We start from the raw sequence: 25,938 nt of genomic DNA on the forward strand, positions 1-25,938 counted from the left end.
CAAAAACAAAGTTATTTTCCTTCAATAATAGCTTGCCTTAAAATAGGACTACAAAACTTAAAGCTTAAGTCATTGTGAGCAGCACCGTGAAGGAAGAAACCACATAACCTACCACAGTACACTGCTGCTTATCTAAGAGGCATTCACTGAAAGGGGGAATCCACTGAAGGCTATTTAACAAAATGTAGGTAAATCCAGCTACATACAACGCCTTCCCCAACTCACACATGAAAAAAAGAACACTTAAAAATCTTACCAGGACTAAAATTCCTTCAGCCCAGTGGAATGAATCCAGTCACATTTAAATGAAATACAAAGTACTAGGTTTTCTCCAACTCATGTGCCTTGAAATACAATTCTTTAACCACAAAGAACAAAAGAAATGGAAATCAATCTAAGATCTAAATTTAGTTTTAAATCAAAAGTATTAAATGTTTTTAAAAGATTACTAGCAGTGAAGACTCCTGCTACAGTGAATCTCCTCTTCCTTTAACAGCAAATACTCCACTACAAAAGTACAAAGCCAGTTTCCGTAAGGAAAGCAGAAGGGGCAACCTAAGAGCAATTCCACAAAACAGCTAACTTTCAGGTCCCTCCACTCAACAGGTATATGAAAAAGCGTCCAAATTAATATTTTTCCATAATCTATATTTCAGTATCCCACATTTAAAGTATTCACCTACACCACTGACTTCATACAGCAATTAATGAAGACAAATATTGGGGACTGGATGATAAGAAAATTTTTTTACCTATTCGTGAATTTGGGGATGTCTGAGCCCATGAAAACGGTAATTCACACAGAAGAAATGCCTTATCAATCATTTAGTGAGGCTCTCACTCAAAGTAGACTTAAAACTCCAAATACTATCACTTCCTGAACTCTAGGGGGTAAGGAATAACGAATTTTTCCGAGGGTAAGGGGGGAAAAAAAAGTATTAAAAAAATCAAATGTTTAAAGGTTTAAATCAGAAACAAAAATTCAAATCTCCAGAGGCGTTAACACTAAGTTTCAATGAATCATAACAGTGGTTATTTGCCACGATTTGAGGCCCCAAAATATAAAACAATTACCACCGAGGAAAGGGGGCTTTGGTCAACTCGTTTACTGGAAAAAAAGGGGGGGGGACCAACAAAAAAACCTCCCATAAAAGGGGGAAAAAAAGACAATAATAGATAGCCTTGATAGGAAAGGGCGGGGGGGGGGATGCCTGGAAAGTGAAGAGGGGGAAAGGTAGAAAGCAACTCTTCCGAAACATAAAGAGAAAAAAAGGTTCTACCTTCGGAAGGAATGGAACTGTTCCGTAGATTCAGGGGGATTCCCCCAACCTAAAGGGCCGGATCGCGAAAGGCTACGTTTATTTCTCCACGCTCATCTTAGCTCCATGAGAAAAATGAGAGTTGAAGGCCATTCTGCCTTACGTTTTCCCCATCAACACGGACTGGATGTCAGTAGCAAACGGGTGGGGGTGACACGGAAGGGCGCAACAGCATCTCGGTGAAGGAGGGAAGAAACTTCGCAAGAAGAGGAAGCAGCAGCTCCTCTCTCTTGGCCCCTAGCACCGGCCGGCGAAGTTGCGCCACCGGCGCCCCTGCCTGGAGGGCGCCCACTCGCCCTCGCCCCTCTCCGCACGCACTACCACGCAGCACTCGACCCTTCAAACTGCCCCCGAAGTCCAACTACGCCTCCGCTTCCTCCTACCCCCGAACCCATCCCAACTAAGTTCCAAGGAAAGCTCCCGCCCAGAGCGCGGCCTGTTCCGGACAACAGGTGGGCAGTGGCGCCAGCAGGGCTGGGCCTCTCCTAGCCAGGCCCACTCCACTCCTCCCCGGCCAGGGCCCGGGGCGCCCGGCTCCGGGACGGGGAGGGGGAGCTCGCTCCCTTACCTCCGCCATATTTGCCGTACTGACGGGTCACATCTCCGCGGCGGCCGCAGCTGGGTCACGGCCAGAACCCGGATGTGAGAGTCGGCAACGGGACTCCAGCCGCCGCCGCCGTCTCTACCGCTCCCGCCGCCGCTGCCTCGGCGGGAACGCGCAGGAGCCGCCCGAGCGCGCCCACCACACCCCACTCCGCCCCCTCGCGGCGCCCCGGCCGAGCTGGACTGGAGGGAAAAAGCCTGAGCGCGCGCAGGAGCAGAGGCGGGCGCGCGCGCGCGGCCCCGCGGAAGCCTTCCCCGGGAGGAGCGCGGAGGGGGCGGAGTCAAGGTGGGTGTGGGGGTAGGTGGGCTTCTCCGCGCGGGGCGCCTCCCCTGCCCTTAGCGGATCCGCGACTCCAGCTGAAGGAGAGGGCTCTAAGGGACCAGAGAGGTCAAGGGAAAGTGCCCAGAAAACCGTGTCCAGCATTCACATCGCAGGGGAAAAGATACGTTACATTCTACATGTAGGCCTTTTTCGAAGAGCATTTGCTGAAAACGGATGTTGCTGTGATGCAACAACGGCAAAGGCACAAAGTAGTGCGCTTTGAAAGCGGTTGTCTCTTGATAAGTATTTCTCTCTCCGTTGATTCCCGACGGGAAATGTAAAATCCCACATCCCCAAACCTTAGAGGTCAGAGATTAAGGGACTGTGGATAGGTAGTCTGCCATCCTCACATCTCATCTGCTTTTCCTCACACGCTTCCTGAGATGCCAGGAGCAACATAATTGTGCAATGTTTGAATTTTGCACAACTGGAGAAAATTTCAAAATGCGAAATACTGAAAAGCTGCTCTTTGATAGATATAAATAATCTCCGACTTGACTGCAGAGAGGGAAAACCTGCTTATTTGCAATGCCTGAAATGCCTACAGTTTGAAAGTTTATTTTAAAATACTGGCCTAGAACTGCCAATTGGCTTTGAAACCAATTCTAATGACTGCAGGGTCAATGACTGCAAAATAACAAACATGTTTCACTTCCATTACTAACGCAGATACTGGCTAATACAAAGGTGATATTAAAACATGCACTAACACATTTTACTAAACCAGGAGTTTAAGTCTTAATTTCAAAAAGCCCGTTTTCCCTCAAATGTTCAAGCGTTTTTAATGCAATTTCAAAAAATGATTGCCCATATCACCCAGTTCAGTATAAAAAGTCATTCCTTCCAAATGTGATGCCAGCACTATAATATACTGCATAAATGTGCACACACACAGTTTTTCTTTTATACTTCACTTACAGTGCAACATGGGCTGTTTGCTTAAATTTGTATTCCCTTAACAGTCTAGACTCTATTAACCAGTTTCCTTTTTCCAAAGATTCAACATTAACTTGAAATTCTTATGTCCAATAATAATTTGTGCATGAATAACTTGTGCATTTATAGGTATATGAAGCTGCTAAGCGAAAGGACATTACCTGGTAATTTGACAGGAAAAGAGTCCACAGACAGTCTGTAAACCAATTAAACATAAACATCTGATGCACATTTTCTACTGAAAGAAAAGCAAGGGAAAGAAGAGAAAGGAAAACTTTAAGGTTCCCAAATCTACAAACAATTTTTACTGTACAGTATTTTCATTTTATTTTTTTTAGAATACTTATACAAAAGTGTTTTTGAGGATTCCTTGGGGGAATAAATATTTTAGCACAGGTATACAGAAGTACACTACTGAATTACCTTAGTCCTTTGGACTCAAAATAAAAGTCATTTTTTGAAAAGTCAGTTTGTGTTTAAATAGTTTTCACTTTGAGACACTTGATGGAAACAGCTGAAGGCAAAGAACAACTGATGTGCACAGACCTGAGGTGGGTAAAGACAGAAATCAGGGGCCCAGAGGTAGAAACTCAGGCTTTATAATACCATGGGGATAAAGGAGTGTTTTCCATTTAAATACCAAAGTTAATATATGAAATTTAGCTGGTTCACAAAAAGAAAAATTTTTAAAAAGTGTTGTCAAAATGCAAAGTACAGGAATAACTTGCTTAAGTCCATTTAGTCTTTGATTCTTCAGTTCAACCTCAACAAAAAAATCCCAATTGTGATTAAAAAGCTGGGGATCATGGTCCCTTAAGCTACTGAAATTGTCAGGAAAATCTGAAATTGTCAGGAAAATCCCATCTAGGAGATATCTGAATGGATATCCCCCTCTTATTGATAAATGACTTTTAAGTTTATTAATAATGTGTATCATTTTTACTAATTATAAGTGGCATTATCGTTTAGGGGAAAAATTCCCTCTATATTTTTCTCCTTCCCTTTTTAAAAAAATGTGAATTCAGTGATTTTATTTATTTATTTTTTTTAGGTTCAGATATTCTAAAGATAAAAAGAAATGCCTGCAACATTATAAGTCATTTGTAACACATTACTCCTGAATTCAGCATGGTTTTACTCCCATTTTATTCTTGTGATACACTTATCTTTCAAAATTTTAGGAACCACCTTGAGGAAAGCAAAGTCTTTCTCAAAAACTCTTGCTTACCTCCTCAGTAACAAATATGTAAAAATTAACTTTTCATTAGCCACAGAATCTTAGTGTCTTTAGTCAATTTCTACCCTGTCCAGGTAGGAATCTCTCATTATGTCTCCCCACTACCAGGCTTTTCTGCCTATGCTAAAACACCTCCAATGACTGATGAAGACACTGCTCTTTTCAGACAAAGCTCTGTTTGGAACATTGTTTTATTAAACCAGAATCTATCTCCTAGTTACTTCCATCCATTTCCCTGAGTTTTTCAGCACTTCGGATTAATTCAACAGATGTCTTCTTTGTATTTAAGTGCAAGCAATCAATATTTATACTTGGAATAACAAAATATAAGTCTTCAATGCCTATTGATACTAGAAGAGCTAAAAACAAGACATGACAGAGTTAAAAGTATGAGAATATTCACTAATACCTATGAGCTGTTTAAAATCATTACAGTTTATATTACGTGTTAATGTGATGTCCAAAATGATAGCTCTGTTACATCATGTAGTAAAATGTTTAAAGTTAAACTAAAAAGTGTGGTTAATTCCAATTTTAGGTGAGGTTTGTGGCTAATGTCCCAAAACAAAAAAAAAATCTCTATACAAAGCCTGAATAAATGCCTCTTTAGCTCCCATTCCCCACCTACAAGCTTCATTATTTTCAGGCAAACTAACATTAACTTTCACCACGTTGAAACTTCTCAAAACTGTTATTATATTGGGAAATTATTTTTAAACAATTTACTGAATACTCCATTAAAAAGTTATTAAACATTTTTTATAGAAGTTATAATACACACACACACACACACACGGGAACCCTTCAGTTAGTATTCTCCTTTAACGAAAGCATTTTAAGGTCACAATTTTACTTCAACCAGTACCTTAAACTGACCAATAAATAAATGTCTCTGGCAATTTACATATACCTAAGAAATATAACCTGTTATTCAGTACCAATACCTGATGCAAATGTAAGTACTATATATCCATACTACATAAACAAAATGTTATGCAACTCAGGTACCTTTCAAAATGCTCCAAGAAAATATCTATAACAGTTTACTCTAGGGCTGTTTGAATGAAACAGATGAATGCAGCGCATTCAAAACGCTAACAACAAATTCTCTACCTAACAATTTTCAGAGTCCATGAGTCCCTTTTGAGATTATTTGGTAAACTATTTACTAAAATTTTTATTTAAAAGTGACAACCTACACATTATGTGCAGGTAAAAATTTATGGATAGCTACCAATTTGGTTGAAAATACACCTAAATATCAAAAAACTTAAAATGACATTTTAGATAAATTGAGAGTTTACCTTTACTTTAGTAGGCAGAATGCAGGTTACAAAGCAGTAATGCATTACATTCGGAAGCCCCACAGCTATGCAAGAATCAGCATCATCTTTTTGTTAGTTTGGTTTTTATTATTAACCCCACCTCAAAACACTTACATAGCCTTTTGGTTCTTCAAAGGACAGTCTTGTTTTTTTTCACAATTTTTACATAGAGTTTTACCGGGCGACCCCTTTTATCAGATTATCACAAACTGATTTTTTTCTTAATAGTCCTAATATTGTCGACATGTTATTTTTACCTCACCCAAACTCTGGAAATTATTGGCCCATCATCAGTTCTCAAACACTGGAATATACAGGAAGAGTAATGTAATATTTATATTACTTGAGGGAGTTTGGATTTTCCCTCCCTTAATATCCAAGTGTGCCCCTGCCTACCAGCATCACATCCGTCTTGTCTGCATTGAACCTCAACCAGTTGGTTCTTAACCACGTCCGAAACTCAGCCAGGCACTGGGAGAATCGAGCCACCACACCATCTGGATCAAAGGAAAGAGAGCCTCAGTAGTAATGAGACCAGAGATGATGATACCGCAAGCTCACCATGTCTCTAATTCTCAACCTCTCATTTTTAAAAAGATGGCCAAGAATTAGGACAAGGATCCCATGACAATTTTAGGAAAACATTAATGGGCCTTGGGTCATGCCATTTGTAAAGAAATAAAAGCGACCCAATAAATAGGTCGCCTCATTCCATCCATGATTGAAGAAAGAAGGTTCGTTCAGTCAACTCCACGTCATCTGGGCTAAGCGGCCCCAGTAGACGGGTGAGTCTGTAACTGCACAAGCTTTTCTGCAAAATTAAGAGTTTTAGCGTTGGAGGAAGCTTTAAGGATAACTGGGGCCCAGAGAGGGGTAGTGACTCGCCCAAGGTCACACAGCAAACGAGGACCAGAAATGGGCTCCCAGCCAGGGATCTTTCCAAGAAAAGCTGTAAAAACAAGGCCATTTCAAGGAGGGGGAGGCATCTGTCCCCAGGGATCTTCCCATCGGGCAGGAGAACCTCGTTCTTTCATATTAATGCCCTCTTCAGTCTTCCTGCCCTCCCTCATTCCCTTCAAAAAGGGCGGCTTGCCCAGGACCCTGCTCACCACGGGGACTGCAGTGCGAGCAGAAGCCTCCCAAGGGAGGGCTGGGACCGAACCCGGATCTACAGGGGAAAAGAGGCGGAGCCACAGGGGGATGGTCAGCTTAGCCCCACCCCGACCGAATTCGGGAGCCGACAGGAGAAAGGGGCGGAAGCGAACTGCGCGAGACGAACTCACACCGCAGCGGATTCCCAGCGCACCGCGGCCGCCGGGGAAGATCCGCGCCGCCGCCACCGCCAAAGCAAAAGACCGGGCTAGGAGGGGGTGCGCTGTGGCGGACAGCTGCGCATGCGCCCACAGGGGCGACGCACTCGGGGAGGGGAAGCGGGCCGGGCGCGTTCTCTCTCAGCCCCTCCCCGGAAGTTAAGGGTCTTCCGGGCGGTACTCTACGGTGGGGGAGGGGAGGGAGAGAAAGGGGACCGAGGACACTTTAGGAGCCCCTCATCCCAATCAGGACTAGGAGAGGAGAGATGGTTTATGGAGGCTGCACTTACAGCCGCTGCCGCTGCTGCCGCCGCCACCTTCACTGCTGCCGCCACCGCCTGAAGAAGCCCCATCCATCCGCCTGCAGCCGGGGAGACTCAGAACCTGGGAGGGGCCTGGGGCCCGGGCCGCCCGCCTCCTTTTTCTAGTCGTCGTCCGGGGCTTCCTCTTGCTCCACCAACCCTCTGCCCTCCCCTCCGCCTCCGCCCTCCTCCTCGGTCTCCAGCCGCCAGCCAACCGCGCGGCCGCTTGTTGAGCCAGGGTTCCTCCGTCTCCATGACGCCCGGCAAACATTCCCGAGCCTCAGCCAGAGCCGCTAACGCCGAGGGTTGGGGTACAGGGACTCCAGAAGCAGCCAGGGAAGGGGTGGCCCACCACTCCACAGCCTGTCGCAACCATGCCTATCTCTCCAGCAAACAGCCGCAAGCAACAGAACCTCTGGTTGTAAGTTCCGGCGCTAATCTTCCTGGGTCTCGGAGGAAGCCCCTTTAGATCCAGTCTCTTAGTGCGTCTGGGTTCAGTCATCCCTCGAAGCTCTCATACCGCAGTGTCGCTTTCCGTGGCCTAGTACAGCCTTTTTGAACCCCCTACTGCTGTGCTTGCTCTACGGGAAAGACCTACTTTGTTTAGAACCGCTCCTCCTCCTAGCATTCCTGGGGTGGTTTTTCCGGTCTGCCGGGTCAAGCTTGTTGCCCCCATTCAATCCTCAGCTTCAGTGAGCCAGAGGACTGAACTTTACTAATGCTCTGTCGTCGAAGTTTTTTCCTGCGTCCTCATGCTATCGTGCTTTTAAAACCCATTCCTGCTAATGTTCTGCCATTTCTGCAACACTTGAACGAGAGGTTGGAGAAGAGCACACAACTCTGTGGACTTGTTTCGCTTACAACTTCAAATGGTTCTTTAGTGCTGCCCAGCAATTGCACTAAAGTTTTCTGATTCATCCATTCTCCCACACTTCCGGACCACTTTTGTTCTCTTCTCAGACCTTCAGCATCTCTCCTCCAATCTCCACTAGCTCAGCTAATCTTTAATAGAACTTGTTGAAAGTTCTTGGGGGAGATCTTTACATTCTCTCCAGAATATGGTTCTCAGGGTCTTTTTTCCATTCCACCACAACACCAAAATAGTTTGCGTGAAGGTCAGCAATAGGCGTGCATCCAAATGCAATGGCCATTCTTAACCCTCCTACTTCTCAAGTTTTGAATCACTTCGTTTGGTTTCTTGGACACCAGCCCTCCCTAGTTCTCTCTTTGGTTTATGGCTACTTGTTTTCAAATTACTTTGCTGGTGGTAACTTTTCTTCTTTTCATATCTAAATACTGGAGTGTTGCTGGGGTCAGTTTTTAAACACCTTTTTTTCACTATTGCGTTATGCCTTTAAAAATCACCTGTATACTAATGACTCACAAGTTTATATTTCTAGCCAGCACCTCTTCCAAAATCCAGACTTTAAAAAAATAAATGTCTGCACTTAGAAGTTAATAGGCATCTCCAAATTTATATGCAAAACTAATCCCCCCTCAACCCCTTATATATTTTGCAGTCTTTGACATTTCAGTAAATGAGAGTTTCCACTCTTCCAATTACACAATAAACAACCTTGGAGTTTCCCTTGACTTCATTAATGCCCCACTCCATCAGCAGATTCTATCATTTCTACCTGCAAAATAAATCGAGACTACCTCCCTAATGTAAGTCCCTATCACATCACAGTAACCACCTAAATGGTCTTCTAATACCCCAAACTTAGCAATCACTGTGGCTCTTCTCAAAACCCTCCAGTTTTTCTATGAGTAAAAAGCTCATGTCATTACAGACCCACAGGATCTCACCTTGGACCCTTTCCTTTGGCTCATTGTTTCACAACAATGTAAGGCACATTATTTTCCCATTTTAAGGCTTATGCATTTGCTGTTCTTTGGTATATTGCACCCCCAGTTAGTCTCATGACTCACATTTCCTTCACGTGTCACCTTAACAAAAATCCTTCTCAGGGCGCCTGGATGGCTCAGTCAGTTAAGCGTCTGACTTTTGATTTCAGCTCAGGTCATGATCTCATGGTTCATGGGTTCCAGCCACAAGAGGTTTCTCTCTCGCTCTCTCTCCCCTTCTCCCTCCCCCACTTATGTGCACGTTCTGTCTCTCAAAACTAAAACTTTTTTTTTAATCCACCCGTCATAAAATAATAATATTTCTAATTACCAATATATCCAGTTCCTCAACCTTGGGTAAACTTATCCATAAAACTTATCCCTCCTTGGTATATGATACACTTTTTCATTATTCTGTCTTCACCCAAATTGTCGAACTCCATGGAACAGGCATTTTTGTTTTGTTCACTGCTATTGCCTTCAATGAAGAAGGCACTCAATAAGTATTTGCTGACTGAACCTAATATTGGTTACTGCTCATCCTGTCTGATTTTTGTTTTACTTGTAGGTATAGAAATCTGAAAGTAAAATTGTGTTGAATTCATGTGATTTTTTTAAAAAAAGTCTTGTAACTCTCATAGTAGCTGAGAGGATTAGAAAAATTCTCTTGGAGGGGCGCCTGGGTGGCGCAGTCGGTTAAGCGTCCGACTTCAGCCAGGTCACGATCTCGCGGTCCATGAGTTCGAGCCCCGCGTCGGGCTCTGGGCTGATGGCTCAGAGGCTGGAGCCTGTTTCCGACTCTGTGTCTCCCTCTCTCTCTGCCCCTCCCCCGTTCATGCTCTGTCTCTCTCTGTCCCAAAAATAAATAAACATTGAAAAAAAAAATTTTAAGAAAAATTCTCTTGGAAATTTCTTACATAATGACAAATTTGTAGGAAATTACCTATTAAGGAAAGAATCAGGTGGGAGATGGGAAGTAGTATAATCTTCATTTTTTGAGATAGCCAGGTTACCCAATTAAAGCAAAATTTCATAGACTTTAAAGTTTACAACCATTGGTTTGACCAGTAACCAATGTTATTTCTCATCTTTCTCCTTTTAGGACTTAATCCTGAACTTGAAAAGAATCTCATAAAACATGTATTTACCAATTTTCCATTTTCTCATTCCAGTTTTTCCTATATTAGATCTTTTCTATTAGCTTAGGAATATGAGCAATCTCCTTTCATGGTAAAAACAACCACTCTTTCTTCAATGCTTTTATCCCACTTCTCTGCCTAGTTCCTCCATTCTCCTTTCTTACATGTTCATTCATTTCCTTTTGATTCTTTCTTAGAGTTTTCATGTTATCCACTTTTTCTATTAGAGTCCTCAGCATATTTTTTTAAGTTTATTTATTTATTTTGACAGAGAGAGAATCCCAAGCAGGCTCCACGCTGTCAGCATAGAGCTCGTTGTGGGGCTCAATCCCACAAACTGTGAGATCATTACCTGAGCCAAAATCAAGAGTTGGACCCTTAACCGACTGAGCTACCCAAGTGCCCCTAGAGTCCTTAGCATATTAATCATAATTATTTTAAATTCCTATTCTTGACAATTCTGAAATGTCTGCCATATCTTAGTCTGGCTGTAATGCTTGCTTTGTTTTTTCAGACTGTTCTTTGTCCCTTTGATATGCTTTGTAATTTTTTGTTGAAAACGAACATGTTGGGGCGCCTGGGTGGCGCAGTCGGTTGAGCGTCCGACTTCAGCCAGGTCACGATCTCGCGGTCCATGAGTTCGAGCCCCGCGTCAGGCTCTGGGCTGATGGCTCAGAGCCTGGAGCCTGTTTCCGATTCTGTGTCTCCCTCTCTCTCTGCCCCTCCCCCGTTCATGCTCTGTCTCTCTCTGTCCCAAAAATAAATTAAAAAAAAAAAAAAAAAAAAAAAAGAAAACGAACATGTTGCATCAGGTAATATGAACTGAGGAAAATAAGCCTTTAATGTGAGATTTTGTGTCTATCTGACTGGAAATTGGGCTGTGTGGTGGGTTTTTGAGGCTTCAATTTCCTCTGGTGTCCTTGTTTTTGTCTCCTGTATTTTTTAGGCTTCCCTAGAGACTCCTTCATAGAGTCTGAGCCTTGCATTTCTTCCCATTCCAGTCCCCTGTTACTGTACAGGTGACCTCTTGGTGTGGTGATAAGATGTTGGGGGGAGAGGAAGTGTTCTATAATCCCATGATTAGTCTTAGTCTTTTAGTGGGCGTTTGTCCCTTCACTGTGACCTTCATAAGTGTTTCTCAGATTTTTTTTCCTTAGGTGGAACAAGAAGTCTAGAGGGTCTTGGAGTTGTGTATTTCCTTCCCCCCACATTGGTTAGGCTCTGATAAAATAGTTTTCCTTGAGGGCAGGCCTTTGTTAAGGAAAACTGAACATTCTGAGTATATTTTAGAATAGTTATGCCCTATCTCCCTGCTGAAATTATCAGGGAGTTTTTCTCTGATCATCCCAAGAGCCCGATGAGTCTCATGGTGGGCCTCCGTGTGAGGCTGGGCCCTCAGGAATTTTTACCTTTCAAATTAGTCTACACTCAGTCTCCAGCAATTAGTCAGTTATCCTTTAAGTTTTCCTACCATTTGCTGGCCCTAGTTGCAAAGTTTCTACTCTCAGTAAATTGTGATTCTCTGTTTTCTCCTGCCTGTCCAACTTTCAGGCCAGTGGTTTGCCTATAAACTAAATGATGGATCTGAAAAACCTGTTGATTTTCAGTTTGCTAAGCTTTTTTCTTGTTATAAAAATAAGATTGATGACTTTTGTGGTCTTTACATGTTGGACCAGAACATCTATGTTCACTTTTCAACCCTTGCAATCTGTTGTCTCCATTTCTGTACAGAAACTATTCAAAGGTCAATAATGAGTTATCTAAAGGTTTCAAAAGTCACCAAATTCAATGGGCTTTCTTAACTTCTACCTCTCTGCAGCATCTGACAGTATTGATATTCCTCAATAAATTTAAGTTATCCCTGAACTTTACTAATTCAAATACCTCTTTTCTGATTTCTTTTACTATCTCCAGTTTCTCCCCTTGGTTCTATTACCTTCTTTTTATGCCTTTAGGTTTTTATTTTGGGACTCAGTTCATTTCTTATCATCTCCATACAGAGATTCTCAAATCTGAATCTCCAGCTTTCACTTCTATTCCTTAAAATTCACTTTACTCTTGCATTTTTAACTGCTACCAGACAGCTCCATCAAGATATCACTGATATCTAATATGAACATGTCTACAATTTAACTTCTTATTGTGTTTTAGAAGTGAAGAGTAATTTAGGGGCACCTGGGTGATTCAGTCGGTTAAGTATCTGACTTCAGCTTAGGTCATGATCTTGCAGTCTGTGATTTTGAGCCCTGCATTGGGCTCTGTGCTGACAGCTCAGAGCCTGGAGCCTGCTTCAGATTCTGTGTCTCCCTCTCTCTCTGCCCCTCCCCCCCTCACACTCTATCTCTCTGTGGCTCAAAAATAATAAATAAATATTAAAAAAAAAAGTGAAGACTAATTTAATCATCACCTTAACTCAATGAGATAGGTACTATTATTAACCTTAATTTACAAATAAACAGATTAATAGCCTCTGAATTATTGGATGAGTTTGAGCATTTAAATTGACCTTTGAGGGGCGCCTGGGTGGCTCAGTCGGTTGAGCGTCCGACTTCGGCTCAGGTCATGATCTCACGGTCCATGAGTTCGAGCCCCACGTCGGGCTCTGTGCTGACCGCTCAGAGCCTGGAGCCTGTTTCTGATTCTGGGTCTCCCTCTCTCTCTGACCCTCCCCCGTTCATGTTCTGTCTCTCTCTGTCTCAAAAATAAATAAACATTAAAAAAAAATTTAAATTGACCTTTGAGTTTTAGTTTTCTTGTTTGTAAAACAAGACATGACTATTAAATATCTTACAAGTTATTATAAGAATTGAACTAGAGAATATAGATGGAAGTTCTTTGAAATTTAAAATTTAAGTAGTATTGTTATTATCTGTTACCAATTCTGATCAGTTCTGTACCTGCTGTCTTTTTTTTTTTTTTTTCAACGTTTATTTATTTTTGGGACAGAGAGAGACAGAGCATGAACGGGGGAGGGGCAGAGGGAGAGGGAGACACAGAATCGGAAACAGGCTCCAGGCTCTGAGCCATCAGCCCAGAGCCCGACGCGGGGCTCGAACTCATGGACCGCGAGATCGTGACCTGGCTGAAGTCGGACGCTTAACCGACTGCGCCACCCAGGCGCCCCAGTATCTGCTGTCTTTTAAGGGTGCCTGAGTTATGTTTTAATCAGGTATGTAAGACACTTTGACAGGGAAATAACTATTATGAGGGGAGAAATTTTTTTAAATACTCATGGATCCCTAGAAACAGGATATATGGCATGCCATGCCACACAGGGGACCACATGGGAAAGCACAAGAGCCGGTCTGGAGGTAGAACAAGCAAGAAGAAATATGGGCACGAACCTTTATTGTGGTTTCTGTGGGAAGAACAGACAAAGCAGAATAAGCAGGTTTACAATGAGCTCATTTAAATAATTTCAGAAGGCTCTGGTTATAGGGACTATCTCTAATTGTCTGATTCCTGTCCCAAGGGTGATTAGGGCAGGTGGATAGTGGCCCAGAGAATGAGATCTCCGTGACAGCCTGATAAAGGTTGTTAAGGGTTTAGGCTCTGGATTGGTTGGTTTGTATAAGCGTGCTTATAAGTGAGCCCTTACTGTGTATAGGCATCCATTAGCCTTGGGAGGGGCATTCCCTCCAGGATGAACAAGTTCTTAGATGTCAAAGCATCAAAATGCAAAGATAAAAAGACATGCTTAATACATGGTATATGTTGTATTTGTTTTATTTCTACATCTGCCACCTGTGTTAAACCTTGATTGCTTCTCACTTGGACTATTCCCATAGCATCTTAACTAATGATCTTACTTCTAGTATGTGCTGCATAGAGCTAAATTTTTCTGAAGCATAGTTTAAGTCACTTTACTCTTATGCTTAAAAACCTTCGAAGACACTCTCTTGCTTGTGTAAAAAATTCCAGACTTAGCCTGGCTGTTTTACTTTTATAAAGGTTAACTTTGTTTTCCTTCATGTATTTAATTGAATCATTTAAGATTCCCTGTATATACCACATGCTTTTCTACCTTCATCGTTCACAAAGATTTTTCCTCAGGGTGCATTTTTCATCTTGCTCCAATGCCTTTGTCCCCCTTCACCTCCACCCGCACCAAACACAAACACACATTTATATGCACACCCCAAATATGTCTTTGGAATCCCACTTAACAATTCATGACCTAACTTAGATGTCACTCATAATTTCTCTGTTCAAACCTCTCAGCCAAAGTCATCTTAATAAACTCTCATTTCATCTTCTGTGTACTTCTTTTGAGGCAAATACAATTTTGTACTTGATTATAATCATATACATGTTTTATTTCTTTTATTAGGCTATAAGTTCCTTAGGGTCTATATCTGATTCATATTGTATCTTTGCCAGTGTTTAGCACAGGGCCTTATGTATAGCAAGTGTTCTATAAATAACTGGAATGAATGGAAGAAATTTATTTGGTTTAGGTTGGAATTACCATCGTTTCAAGAATGAAATCCTGTCATTTGCAGCAACGTGGATAGAACTGGAGGGTATTATGCTAAGTGAAATAAGTCAGAGAAAGATACATATCATATGTTTTTACTAATGTGGAACTTGAGAAAGTTAACAGAAGACCATGGGAGAAGAGAAGGAGAAAAAAGTTACAGAAAGGGAGGGAGGCAAACCATGAGACTCTTAAATACAGAGAACAAACAGGGTTGATGGGGTGGGGGAGGAGGGCGGGAAAGGGGAAAATGGGTGATGGCTATTGATGAGGGCACTTGAGATGAGCACTGGGTGTTGTATGGTTGTATGTAAGCGATGAATCATGGGAATCTACCCCCAAAACCAAGAGCACACTGTATACATTATATGTTAGCCAACTTGACAATAAATTATATTAAAAAAAAATTACCATCATCCCATTAAACTAAGAAGGGGCTAAAACAGAAACTTTTTCACAAGCCACACCTACTTTTCTTTTTGTGGTTATTTCATAGATTTGTGTATATGTAGTATGTTTTTAATGTCATTTGCCTCTGTTTACATGGAAGTGATCATCAGGAGTTCTTTCTACAGATACCAATTGAATGCCTTACATTTTTCAGTTATTGCCCTACATAATGGAGTTACAGGAGTCAAAACAAACTAGGTCCCTGCTTCAGGAAACTCCAGAATGTGCAGCTGTACATGACCACTTGTATTATGACTCTATTTTCAGGTGTAGTGGCTTTCAAAGTGGTTACCTCTTCCCGAAATCTCAAAGTGGTTATCTTCTCTAATTTGCCTCTATTGAAATATCTATTTTCTAATGTAGTTAGAGACATACCACAGATTTTTTTAAGTGTTTATTTTTCAGAGAGAGAGAGAAAGTACGCATGTGCGTGCAAGCAGGGGATGCGTAGAGCGAGAGAGGGGGACAGAGGATCCAATGCAGGATCCATGCTGATAGCAGAATGCCAGATGTGGGGCTTGACCTCACAAACCATGAGACCATGACCTGAGGTGAAGTTGGACCCTTAAACCAACTGAGCCACCCAGGTGCCCCATACCATAAATTTCTAACATAATTGGCTACAGGTACTTCTTTTAATTTCTTTCAAAAAGTGGTCTGTATTTTCTGATTGCCTATCAGGCAGAGTGCTAATAGCTGGACCTGAAATTGTGGACATGATAAACATGGTTCCTTCCCATAAAACTTAGAATGTGGAGATTTGGGGGGTCACTGATAATGCTCTCATAAGATCCCAGTGACTACCTAATTGATAGATATAACATCATTCACTAATTCCTTTCTATTGGGGTCCTATGGGGAATAAAAGAGGAAGAACCGATTTATGAGTAAGTGTGATATTTCATTATGCATCTATTCAGTTTGAGATGTCTTATAGATATTTAGCTAGAGCCACCCAGTAGGCTGGTAAACATCTGAGTATGAAGATTGAATGTTTTGAGTTAGATATAATGATTTATTCAACAAATATTTATTAAGCAGCTACTGTGTGTTGAGTACTATTGTAGGCATTAGGGATATAGCACGGAACAAAACAGACCCAAATTAAAAAAAAAATTTTTTTTTAATTTTTTATATGAAATTTATTGTCAAATTGTTTTCCATACAACACCGAGTGCTCATCCCAAAAGGTGCCCTCCTCAATGCCCATCATCCACTTTCCCCTCCCTCCCACCCCCCATCAACCCTCAGTTTAGTCTCAGTTTTTAAGAGTCTCTTATGGTTTGGCTCTCTCCCTGTCTAACTTTTTTTTTCCTTCCCTTCCCCCTCCCCCATGATCTTCTGTTAAGTTTCACAGGATCCACGTAAGAGTGAAAACATATGGTATCTGTCTTTCTCTGTATGACTTATTTCACTTAGCATAACACTCTCCAGTTCCATCCACATTGCTACAAAAGGCCATATTTCATTCTTTCTCATTGCCAAGTAGTATTCCATTGTGTATATAAACCACAATTTATCCATTCATAGGCTCTTCCCATAATTTGGCTATTGTTGAAAGTGCTGCTATAAACGTTGGGGTACAAGTGCCCCTATGCATCAGTACTCCTGTAGCCCTTGGGTAAATTCCTAGCAGTGTTATTGCTGGGTCATAGGGTAGATCTATTTTTAACTTTTTGAGGAACCTCCACACTGTTTTCCAGAGTGGCTGCACCAGTTTGCATTCCCACCAACAGTACAAGAGGGTTCCCATTTCTCCACATCCTCGCCAGCATCTATAGTCTCCTGATTTGTTCATTTTAGCCACTCTGACTGGCGTGAGGTGGTATCTCAGTGTGGTTTTGATTTGTATTTCCCTGAAGAGGAGTGACATTGAGCATCTTTTCATGTGCCTGTTGGCCATCCGGATGTCTTCGTTAGAGAAGTGTCTATTCATGTTTTCTGCCCATTTCTTCACTGGGTTATTTGTTTTTCGGGTGTGGAGTTTGGTGAGTTCTTTATAGATTTTGGATACTAGCCCTTCATCTGATATGTCATTTGCAAATATCTTTTCCCATTCCATTGGTTGCCTTTTACTTTTGTTGGTTGTTTCCTTTGCTGTGCAGAAGCTTTTTATTTTCATGAGGTCCCAATAGTTCATTTTTGCTTTTAATTCCCTTGCCTTTGGAGATGTGTCAAGTAAAAAATTGCTGTGGCTGAGGTCAGAGAGGTTTTCTCCTGCTTTCTCCTCTAGGGTTTTGATGGTTTCCTGTCTCACATTCAGGTCCTTTATCCATTTTGAGTTTATTTTTGTGAATGGTGTAAGAAAGTGGTCTAGTTTCATTCTTCTGCATGTTGCTGCCCAGTTCTCCCAGCACCATTTGTTAAAGAGACCGTCTTTTTTCCATTGGATATTCTTTCCTGCTTTGTCAAAGATTAGTTGGCCATACTTTTATGGGTCCAATTCTGGAGTCTCTATTCTATTCCATTGGTCTATGTGTCTGTTTTTGTGCCAATACCATGCCCATGCTGTCTTGATGATTACAGCTTTGTAGTAGAGGCTAAAGTCTGGGATTGTGATGCCTCCCACTTTGGTCTTCTTCAATATTACTTTGGCTATTCGGGGTCTCTTGTGGTTCCCTACAAATTTTAGGATTGCTTGTTCTAGCTTCGAGAAGAATGCTGGTGCCATTTTTATTTTTTTTTAAATCTTTATTTATTTTTGAGAGAGAGAGAGAGACAGAGCACAAGCAGAGGAGGAACACAGAGAGAGGGAGACACAGAATCTGAAGCAGGCTCCAGGCTCTGAGCTGTCAGCACAGAGCCCAACACGGGGCTTGAACTCATGAACTGTGAGATCATGATCTGAGTCAAAGTCAGATGCTTAGCCAACTGAGCCATCCAGGTGCCCCTGAAGAAACCCAAATTTTGACCCCCATGGAACTTAAATTCTATGGAGTGGGGAGACAGCTAATTCATAAGATACATAAGTAAAAGATGCATTATGTTGTATAAGTCCTATGGAGAAAAATAAAGCAAGGGGATATGAAATATTTAAGAGGAGGAGTATTTGACATTTTAGATAGAGGAGCCAGGGAAGGTCACACTAAGAAGGTGATTTTAAGTAAAGACCTTCGAAGAAAGGATGCTAAACATGTTTATTTATTGGGAAAAGCATTTCAGGTAAAGAGGATAGCAAGGACAAAGGCTCTGACAAGGAAATACGCCTGCCAATATCAAGGATGCCATTGTGACTAGAGTAAAGTATATAAGGGAGAGAATATTGAACATAAAGTCAGAGACCTAACTGGATGCACGTAGGACTTTTTAGGTCATAGTGAGGACTTAGGCTTTTACTCTGAATGAAATGGTAAATAAATGGAGGGTTTTAAGCAGAGCAGTGACATGATCTAATTTGTGTTTTAAGGGATCACTCTGGTTGCCATGTGGCGAATGGACTTCAAGGGACTGATGTTAAGCAAGAAGATGAGTTAGAAGGCTACTGCAACAATCCAAGAGAGATAGGATAGTTATTTGTACCAGGATGGTGGCAACAAGGAAGATAACAAAATGGTTGGATTTGGGATATATTTTGAAGTTTTTTCACCTGAGCAACTGAAAGAATCACATTATCTTTGACAAAAAGGGAGGGAGACTGCAAGAGAAGTAGGTTTGTTGGACAGGGTGAGGACGACATTGTCAGAAGCTCAATTTTGGACATGCTAATTTTGAGTCTGAGATGTCAAGTAAGGAGATGGGTATATAGGTCTAGGGTTCAGAGGATATAGGTACAGTTAGAGATATATATTTGGGAGTCATTATCATATAGATGGTTTATAAATCATGCATTGGATGAGTTCACCTAGGCTATGAGTATAGACAGAAATAGGAAGAGCCCAAGGATGAACACTGCAGAAAAAGTAGAAGGAAAACCAGATAAGGAAAGTGTCCTGCAATCCAAGTTAAAAAAAAAAAAAAAAAGTCAAAGAACAAAGAAGGAGCAGTGTAAATTCTGCTGGAAAGTAAGATGAGAACATTGGCATTAATATTGTGGAAGTGACTGGACCTCGGTAAGCGTTCTTTTGGTGGAATGATAAGGGCTAAAACCTGACTGGATCAGGTTCAAGAGAGTATAAACGGAGGGATATTAGAAACAAAAAGTATAGGGGTGCCTGGGTGGGTCAGTCAGTTGAGCTTCCCACTCTTGATCTCAGCTTGGGACATGGTCCCAGGGTTGTGGGATCAAGCCCTGCATCAGGCTCTGCACAGAGTGTGGAGGCTGCTTACGATTCTCTCTCCTTCTGCCCCTCTCCCCTACTCACACGTGCTCTGTGTCTCTCTCTCTCAAATAAATGAATACATTAATTAATTAATTACTTTCTTAAAAAAAGAGAAGCAATAAGTACAAATTGTTCTTTCAAAGGAGTTGCTATAATTAAAGGAAAGATGAATGAATGGTAACTGGAGAGGTAGATGGAATCAAGAGAAATTTTTTAAGATAAGAAAAGAATAGCATGTTTACATGCTGAAAGGAATAATCCAATAGACTGAGAAAAGTTTATGATGCGTGAGAGAATTACTAGAGCAATGTCCTTGAATAGGCAGGAAGAAATGGAATTTAGCACAGGAGTAGAGAAATTGACCTAAGCTGGAATCATAGGTAATTTGTCCAGAGTAGGAAGAGAAAAATAGGGAATGTAGACATAGATATAGACAGGTGCATAGTTGTGACCGTGGCAATATTTGAAAGTTACCTGATTAGCTCATTTTTCTCATTTAATAAGCTGAAAGTAAAAATGGGAGAGGAAATGTTGATATTCAAGGAGAGAGAAGTATGAAATAGTGACCTCAGAAGGTGTACTGAAAAGTGAACCAAAAAAAGATGCAGTATGATTGCTGGCACATTAAGGGCACACTTTATTTTTTTTCCATCTGGAAGTACTTTATTTTTTTTATTTTATTGTTTTTAATTTACATCCAAATTAGTTAGCAGATAGTGGAACAATGATTTCAGGAGTAGATTCCTTAATGCTCCTTACCCATTTAGCCCATCCCCCCTCCCACAACCCCTCCAGTAACCCTCTGTTTGTTCTCCGTATTTAAGAGTCTATTTTGTCCCCCTCCCTGTTTTTCTGTTATTTTTGTTTCCCTTCCCTTATGTTCATCTGTCTTGTCTCTTAAAGTCCTCGTATAAGTGAAGTCATATGATACTTGTCTTTCTCTGGCTAATTTTACTTAGCATAATACCCTCCAGTTCCATCCACGTAGTTGCAAATGGCAAGATTTCATTCTTTTTAATCGCCAAGTAATACTTATATTAATATAAGCAATTAATATAATTGCTGGGTCGTAGGGTAGTTCTATTTTTAGTTTTTTGAGGAACCGCCATACTGTTTTCCAGAGTGGCTGCTCCAGCTTGCATTCCCACCAACAATGCAAAAGAGACCCTCTTTCTCTGCATCCTTGCCAACATCTGTTGTTGCCTAGTTGTTAATGTTAGCCATTCTGACAGGTGTGAGGTGATATCTCATTGTGGTTTTTATTTGTATTTCCCTGATGGGTGATATTGAGCATTTTTTCACATGTCAGTTGGCCATCTGTATGTCTTCTTTGGAGAAGTGTCTATTCATGTCTTCTGCCCATTTCTTCATTCGATTATTTGTTTTTTGGGTGTTGAGTTTGATAAGTTCTTTATAGATTTTGGATACTAACTCTTTATCTGATATGTCGTTTGCAAATATCTTCTCCCATTCTGCCGGTTGCCTTTTAGTTTTGCTGATTGTTTCCTTCGCTGTGCAGAAGATTTTATTTTGATGAGGTCCCAGGGGTTCACTTTTGCTTTTGTTTCCCTTGCCTCTGGAGATGTGTTAAGTAAGAAGTTGCTGTGGCTGGGGATGCAGGGCTGGTTCAATATTTGCAAATCAATCAACGTGATACATCACATTAATAAAAGAAAAGATAAGAACCATATGATCCTGTCAATCGATGCAGAAAAGGCCTTTGACAAAATCCAGCACCCTTTCTTAATAAAAACCCTTGAGAAAGTCGGGATAGAAGGAACATACTTAAAGATCATAAAAGCCATTTATGAAAAGCCCACAGCTAACATCATCCTCAATGGGGAAAAACTGAGAGCTTTTCCCCTGAGATCAGGAACACAACAGGGATGCCCACTCTCACCGCTGTTGTTTAACATAGTGTTGGAAGTTCTAGCATCAGCAATCAGACAACAAAAGGAAATCAAAGGCATCAAAATTGGCAAAGATGAAGTCAAACTTTCGCTTTTTGCAGATGACATGATATTATACATGGAAAATCCGATAGACTCCACCACAAGTCTGCTAGAACTGATACATGAATTCAGCAAAGTTGCAGGATACAAAATCAATGTACAGAAATCAGTTGCATTCTTATACACTAACAATGAAGCAACAGAAAGACAAATAAAGAAACTGATCCCATTCACAATTGCACCAAGAAGCATAAAATACCTAGGAATAAATCTAACCAAAGATGTAAAGGATCTGTATGCTGAAAACTATAGAAAGCTTATGAAGGAAATTGAAGAAGATATAAAGAAATGGAAAGACATTCTCTGCTCATGGATTGGAAGAATAAATATTGTCAAAATGTCAATACTACCCAAAGCTATCTACACATTCAATGCAATCCCAATCAAAATAGCACCAGCATTCTTCTCGAAACTAGAACAAGCAATTCTAAAATTCATATGGAGCCACAAAAGGCCCCGAATAGCCAAAGTAATTTTGAAGAAGAAGACCAAAGCAGGAGGCATCACAATCCCAGACTTTAGCCTCTACTACAAAGCTGTAATCATCAAGACAGCATGGTATTGGCACAAAAACAGACCCATAGACCAATGGAATAGAATAGAAACCCCAGAACTAGACCCACAAAAGTATGGCCAACTAATCTTTGACAAAGCAGGAAAGAACATCCAATGGAAAAAAGACAGTCTCTTTAACAAATGGTGCTGGGAGAACTGGACAGCAACATGCAGAAGGTTGAAACTAGACCACTTTCTCACACCATTCACAAACATAAACTAAAAATGGATAAAGGACCTGAATGTGAGACAGGAAACCATCAAAACCCTAGAGGAGAAAGCAGGAAAAGACCTCTCTGACCTCAGCCGTAGCAATCTCTTACTCGACACATCCCCAAAGGCAAGGGAATTAAAAGCAAAAATGAATTACTGGGACCTCATGAAGATAAAAAGCTTCTGCACAGCAAAGGAAACAACCAACAAAGTAAAAGGCAACCAATGGAATGGGAAAAGATATTTGCAAATGACATATCAGACAAAGGGCTAGTATCCAAAATCTATAAACAGCTCACCAAACTCCACACCCGAAAAACAAATAACCCAGTGAAGAAATGGGCAGAAAACAAGAATAGACACTTCTCTAACGAAGACATCCGGATGGCCAACAGGCACATGAAAAGATGCTCAACGTCGCTCCTTATCAGGGAAATACAAATCAAAACCACACTCAGATATCACCTCACGCCAGTCAGAGTGGCCAAAATGAACAAATCAGGAGATGCTGGAGAGGATGTGGAGAAACGGGAACCCTCTTGCACTGTTGGTGGGAATGCAAATTGGTGCAGCCACTCTGGAAAACAGTGTGGAGGTTCCTCAGAAAATTAAAAATAGACCTACCCTATGACCCAGCAATAGCACTGCTAGGAATTTACCCAAGGGATACAGGAGTACGGATGCATAGGGGCACTTGTACCCCAATGTTTATAGCAGCACTCTCAACAATAGCCAAATTATGGAAAGAGCCTAAATGTCCATCAACTGATGAATGGATAAAGAAATTGTGGTTTATATACACAATGGAATACTACGTGGCAATGAGAAAAAATGAAATATGGCCTTTTGTAGCAACGTGGATGGAACTGGAGAGTGTGATGCTAAGTGCAATAAGCCATACAGAGAAAGACAGATACCATATGGTTTCACTCTTATGTGGATCCTGAGAAACGTAACAGAAACCCATGGAGGAGGGGAAGGGGAAAAAAAAAAAAAAAAGAGGTTAGAGTGGGAGAGAGCCAAAGCATAAGAGACTCTTAAAAACAGAACAAACTGAGGGTTGATGGGGGGTGGGAGGGAGGGGAGGGTGGATGATGGGTATTGAGGAGGGCACCTTTTGGGATGATCACTGGGTGTTGTATGGAAACTAATTTGACAATAAATTTCATATATTGAAAAAAAACAATAAAAATAAAGTACTTTCAAAAGAAAAAAAAAGTTGTTGCGGCTGAGATCAAAGAGGTTTTTGCCTGCTTTCTCCTCGAGGATTTTGATGGCTCCCTGTCTTACATTTAGGTCTTTCATCCATTTTGAGTTTATTTTTGTGTGTGGTGTAAGAAAGTGGTCCAGATTCATTCTTCTGCATGTTGCTGTCCAGTTTTCTCAGCACCACTTGCTGAAGAGACTGTCTTTATTCTGTTGGATATTCTTTCCTGATTTGTCAAAGATTAGTCGGCCATACGTTTGTGGGTCCATTTCTGGGTTCTCTATTCTGTTCCATTGATCTGAGTGTCTGTTCTTGTGCCAGTACCATACTGTCTTGATGATTACAGCTTTGTAGTATAGCTTGAAGTCCAGGATTGTGATGCCTCCTGCTTTGGTTTTCTTTTTCAAGATTGCTTTGGGTATTCGGGGTCTTTTCTGGTTCCATACAAATTTTAGGATTATTTGTTCTAGCTCTGTGAAGAATTCTGGTGTTATTTTGATAGGGATTGCATTGAATATGTAGCTTGCTTTGGGTAGTATTGACATTTTAACAATATTTGTTCTTCCTATCCAGGATCATGTAATCTTTTTCCATTTTTTTGTGTCTTCTTCAATTTCTTTCATAAGCTTTCTATAGTTTTCAGTGTATAGATTTTTCACTTCTTTCATTAGATTTATTCCTAGGTATTTTATGGTTTTTTTGTGCAACTGTAAATGGGATCGACTCCTTGATTTCTCTTTCCGTTGTTTCATTGTTGGTGAATAGAATGCACCGATTTCTGTGCATTGATTTTATATCTGGCAACTTTGCTGAATTCATGATTCAGTTCTAGCAGTTTTTTGGTGGAATCTTTTGGGTTTTCCATATAGAGTATCATGTCATCTGCGAAGAGTGAAAGTTTGACCTCCTCCTGGCGGATTTGGATGCCTTTTATTTCTTTGTGTTGTCTGATTGCAGAGGCTAAGACTTCCAATACTATGTTGAACAACAGTGGCAGGAGTGGACATCCCTGTCTTGTTCCTGACCTTAGGGGGAAAGCTCTGTTTTTCCCCATTGAGGATGATATTAACGGTGGGTTTTTCATATATGACTTTTACAATCTTGAGGTATGATCCTTCTATCCCTACTTTCTTGAAGGTTTTTATCAAGAAAGCATGCTGTATTTTGTCAAATACTTTCTCTGCATCTATTGAGAGGATCATATGGTTCTTGTCCTTTCTTTTATTGATGTGATGAATCATGTTAATTGTTTTGTGGATATTGAGCTAGCCCTGCATCCCAGGTATAAATCCCACTTGGTCGTGGTGAATAATTTTTTTAATGTATTGTTGGATTGGTTGGCTAATATCTTATTGAGGATTTTTGCATCCATGTTTGTCAGGGAAATTGGTCTATAGTTCTTTTTTTTAGTGGGGTCTCTGTCTGGTTTTGGAATCGAGGTAATCCTGGCCTTGAAAGAGTTTGGAAGTTTTCCTTCCATTTCTATTTTTTGGAACAGCTTCAAGAGAATAGGTGTTAACTCTTCCTTAAATGTTTGGTAGAATTCCCCTGGAAAGCCATCTGGCCCTGGACTCTTGGTTTTTGGGAGATTTTTAATTACTAATTCAATTTCTTTACTGGTTATGGGTTTGTTCAAATTTTCTATTTCTTCCTGTTTCAGTTTTGGTAATGTATATGTTTCTAGGAATTTGTCAATTTCTTTCAGATTGCCAATTTTATTGGCATGTAATTGCTCATAATATTCTCTTATTATTGTTTTTATTTCTGTGTTGCTTGTGATCTCTCCGCTTTCATTCTTGATTTTATTTATTTGGGTCCTTTCCTTTTTCTTTTTGATCAAACTGGCTAGTGGTTTAGCTATTTTTAATTCTTTCAAAGAACCAGCTTCTGGTTTCATTGATCTGTTCTACTGGGTTTTTTGTGTTTGTTTGTTTCAAAAGCATTAATTTCTGCTCTAATCTTTATTATTTCCTGTCTTCTGCTGGTTTTGGGTTTTATTTGCTGTTCTTTTTCCAGCTCTTTAAGGCGTAAGGTTAGGTTGTGTATCTGAGAGCTTTCTTTCTTCTTTAGGAAGCCCTGGATTGATATGTACTTTCCTCTTATGACTGTCTTTGCTGCGTCCCAGAGGTTTTGGGTTGTGGTGTTATCATTTTCATTGGCTTCCATATACTTTTTAATTTTAAGGACACACTTTAAAGCAAAAATCCATAAAGTGAGACCTGGCATCATGGTTGGATGTTTTTTTCTCCAGCTTCTTTTAGCTGTACAGGTTGAATTAAAACATAGTGTATTAAAGAAAATTAGAAGTATAGTAAGGTCAATAGATCAGGAAGTGATTGCCATTGAAAAAAATAGTGTATTACTCATAGTTTCCAAGAGGAGAGGGCAGGCAATGCTACAGGGGGCTACATTGGGAAGCAGTGT

The 25,938-nt window shown here is 40.9% G+C and overlaps 2 protein-coding genes across 5 annotated transcripts in view; one reads left to right on the forward strand and one right to left on the reverse strand.

The window, feature by feature from the left end:
* Window positions 1-7,432, reverse strand: part of MIER1 (MIER1 transcriptional regulator) — a 60,094-nt gene extending 52,662 nt beyond the window's left edge. Inside the window, exons 1-3 of one of the 4 annotated variants that reach the window (XM_047082705.1) lie at window positions 7,343-7,432; window positions 6,139-6,239; window positions 3,342-3,415 (exon numbers count right to left, since the gene is read on the reverse strand). In XM_047082705.1, the coding sequence (XP_046938661.1) occupies window positions 3,342-3,415; window positions 6,139-6,239; window positions 7,343-7,409 (242 nt within the window). In that variant the 5' untranslated portion in view covers window positions 7,410-7,432. Of the gene's footprint in view, window positions 1-1,887; window positions 2,037-3,341; window positions 3,417-6,138; window positions 6,240-7,342 lie in introns of those variants that run through there. The other 3 variants (XM_047082702.1, XM_047082703.1, XM_047082704.1) reach the window with 3 other exon arrangements.
* Window positions 7,272-25,938, forward strand: part of DNAI4 (dynein axonemal intermediate chain 4) — an 88,011-nt gene continuing 69,344 nt past the window's right edge. Inside the window, 2 exon segments of the mRNA XM_047082701.1 lie at window positions 7,272-7,666; window positions 7,668-7,775. Of these exon segments, the coding sequence (XP_046938657.1) occupies window positions 7,608-7,666; window positions 7,668-7,775 (167 nt within the window). The 5' untranslated portion in view covers window positions 7,272-7,607.

Source organism: Lynx rufus, unplaced genomic scaffold, assembly GCF_022079265.1.
Source record: "Lynx rufus isolate CCGP_SWC_20201006 ecotype Redwood Valley unplaced genomic scaffold, mLynRuf1.p SCAF_2, whole genome shotgun sequence".
Lineage (NCBI taxonomy): Eukaryota > Metazoa > Chordata > Mammalia > Carnivora > Felidae > Lynx > Lynx rufus.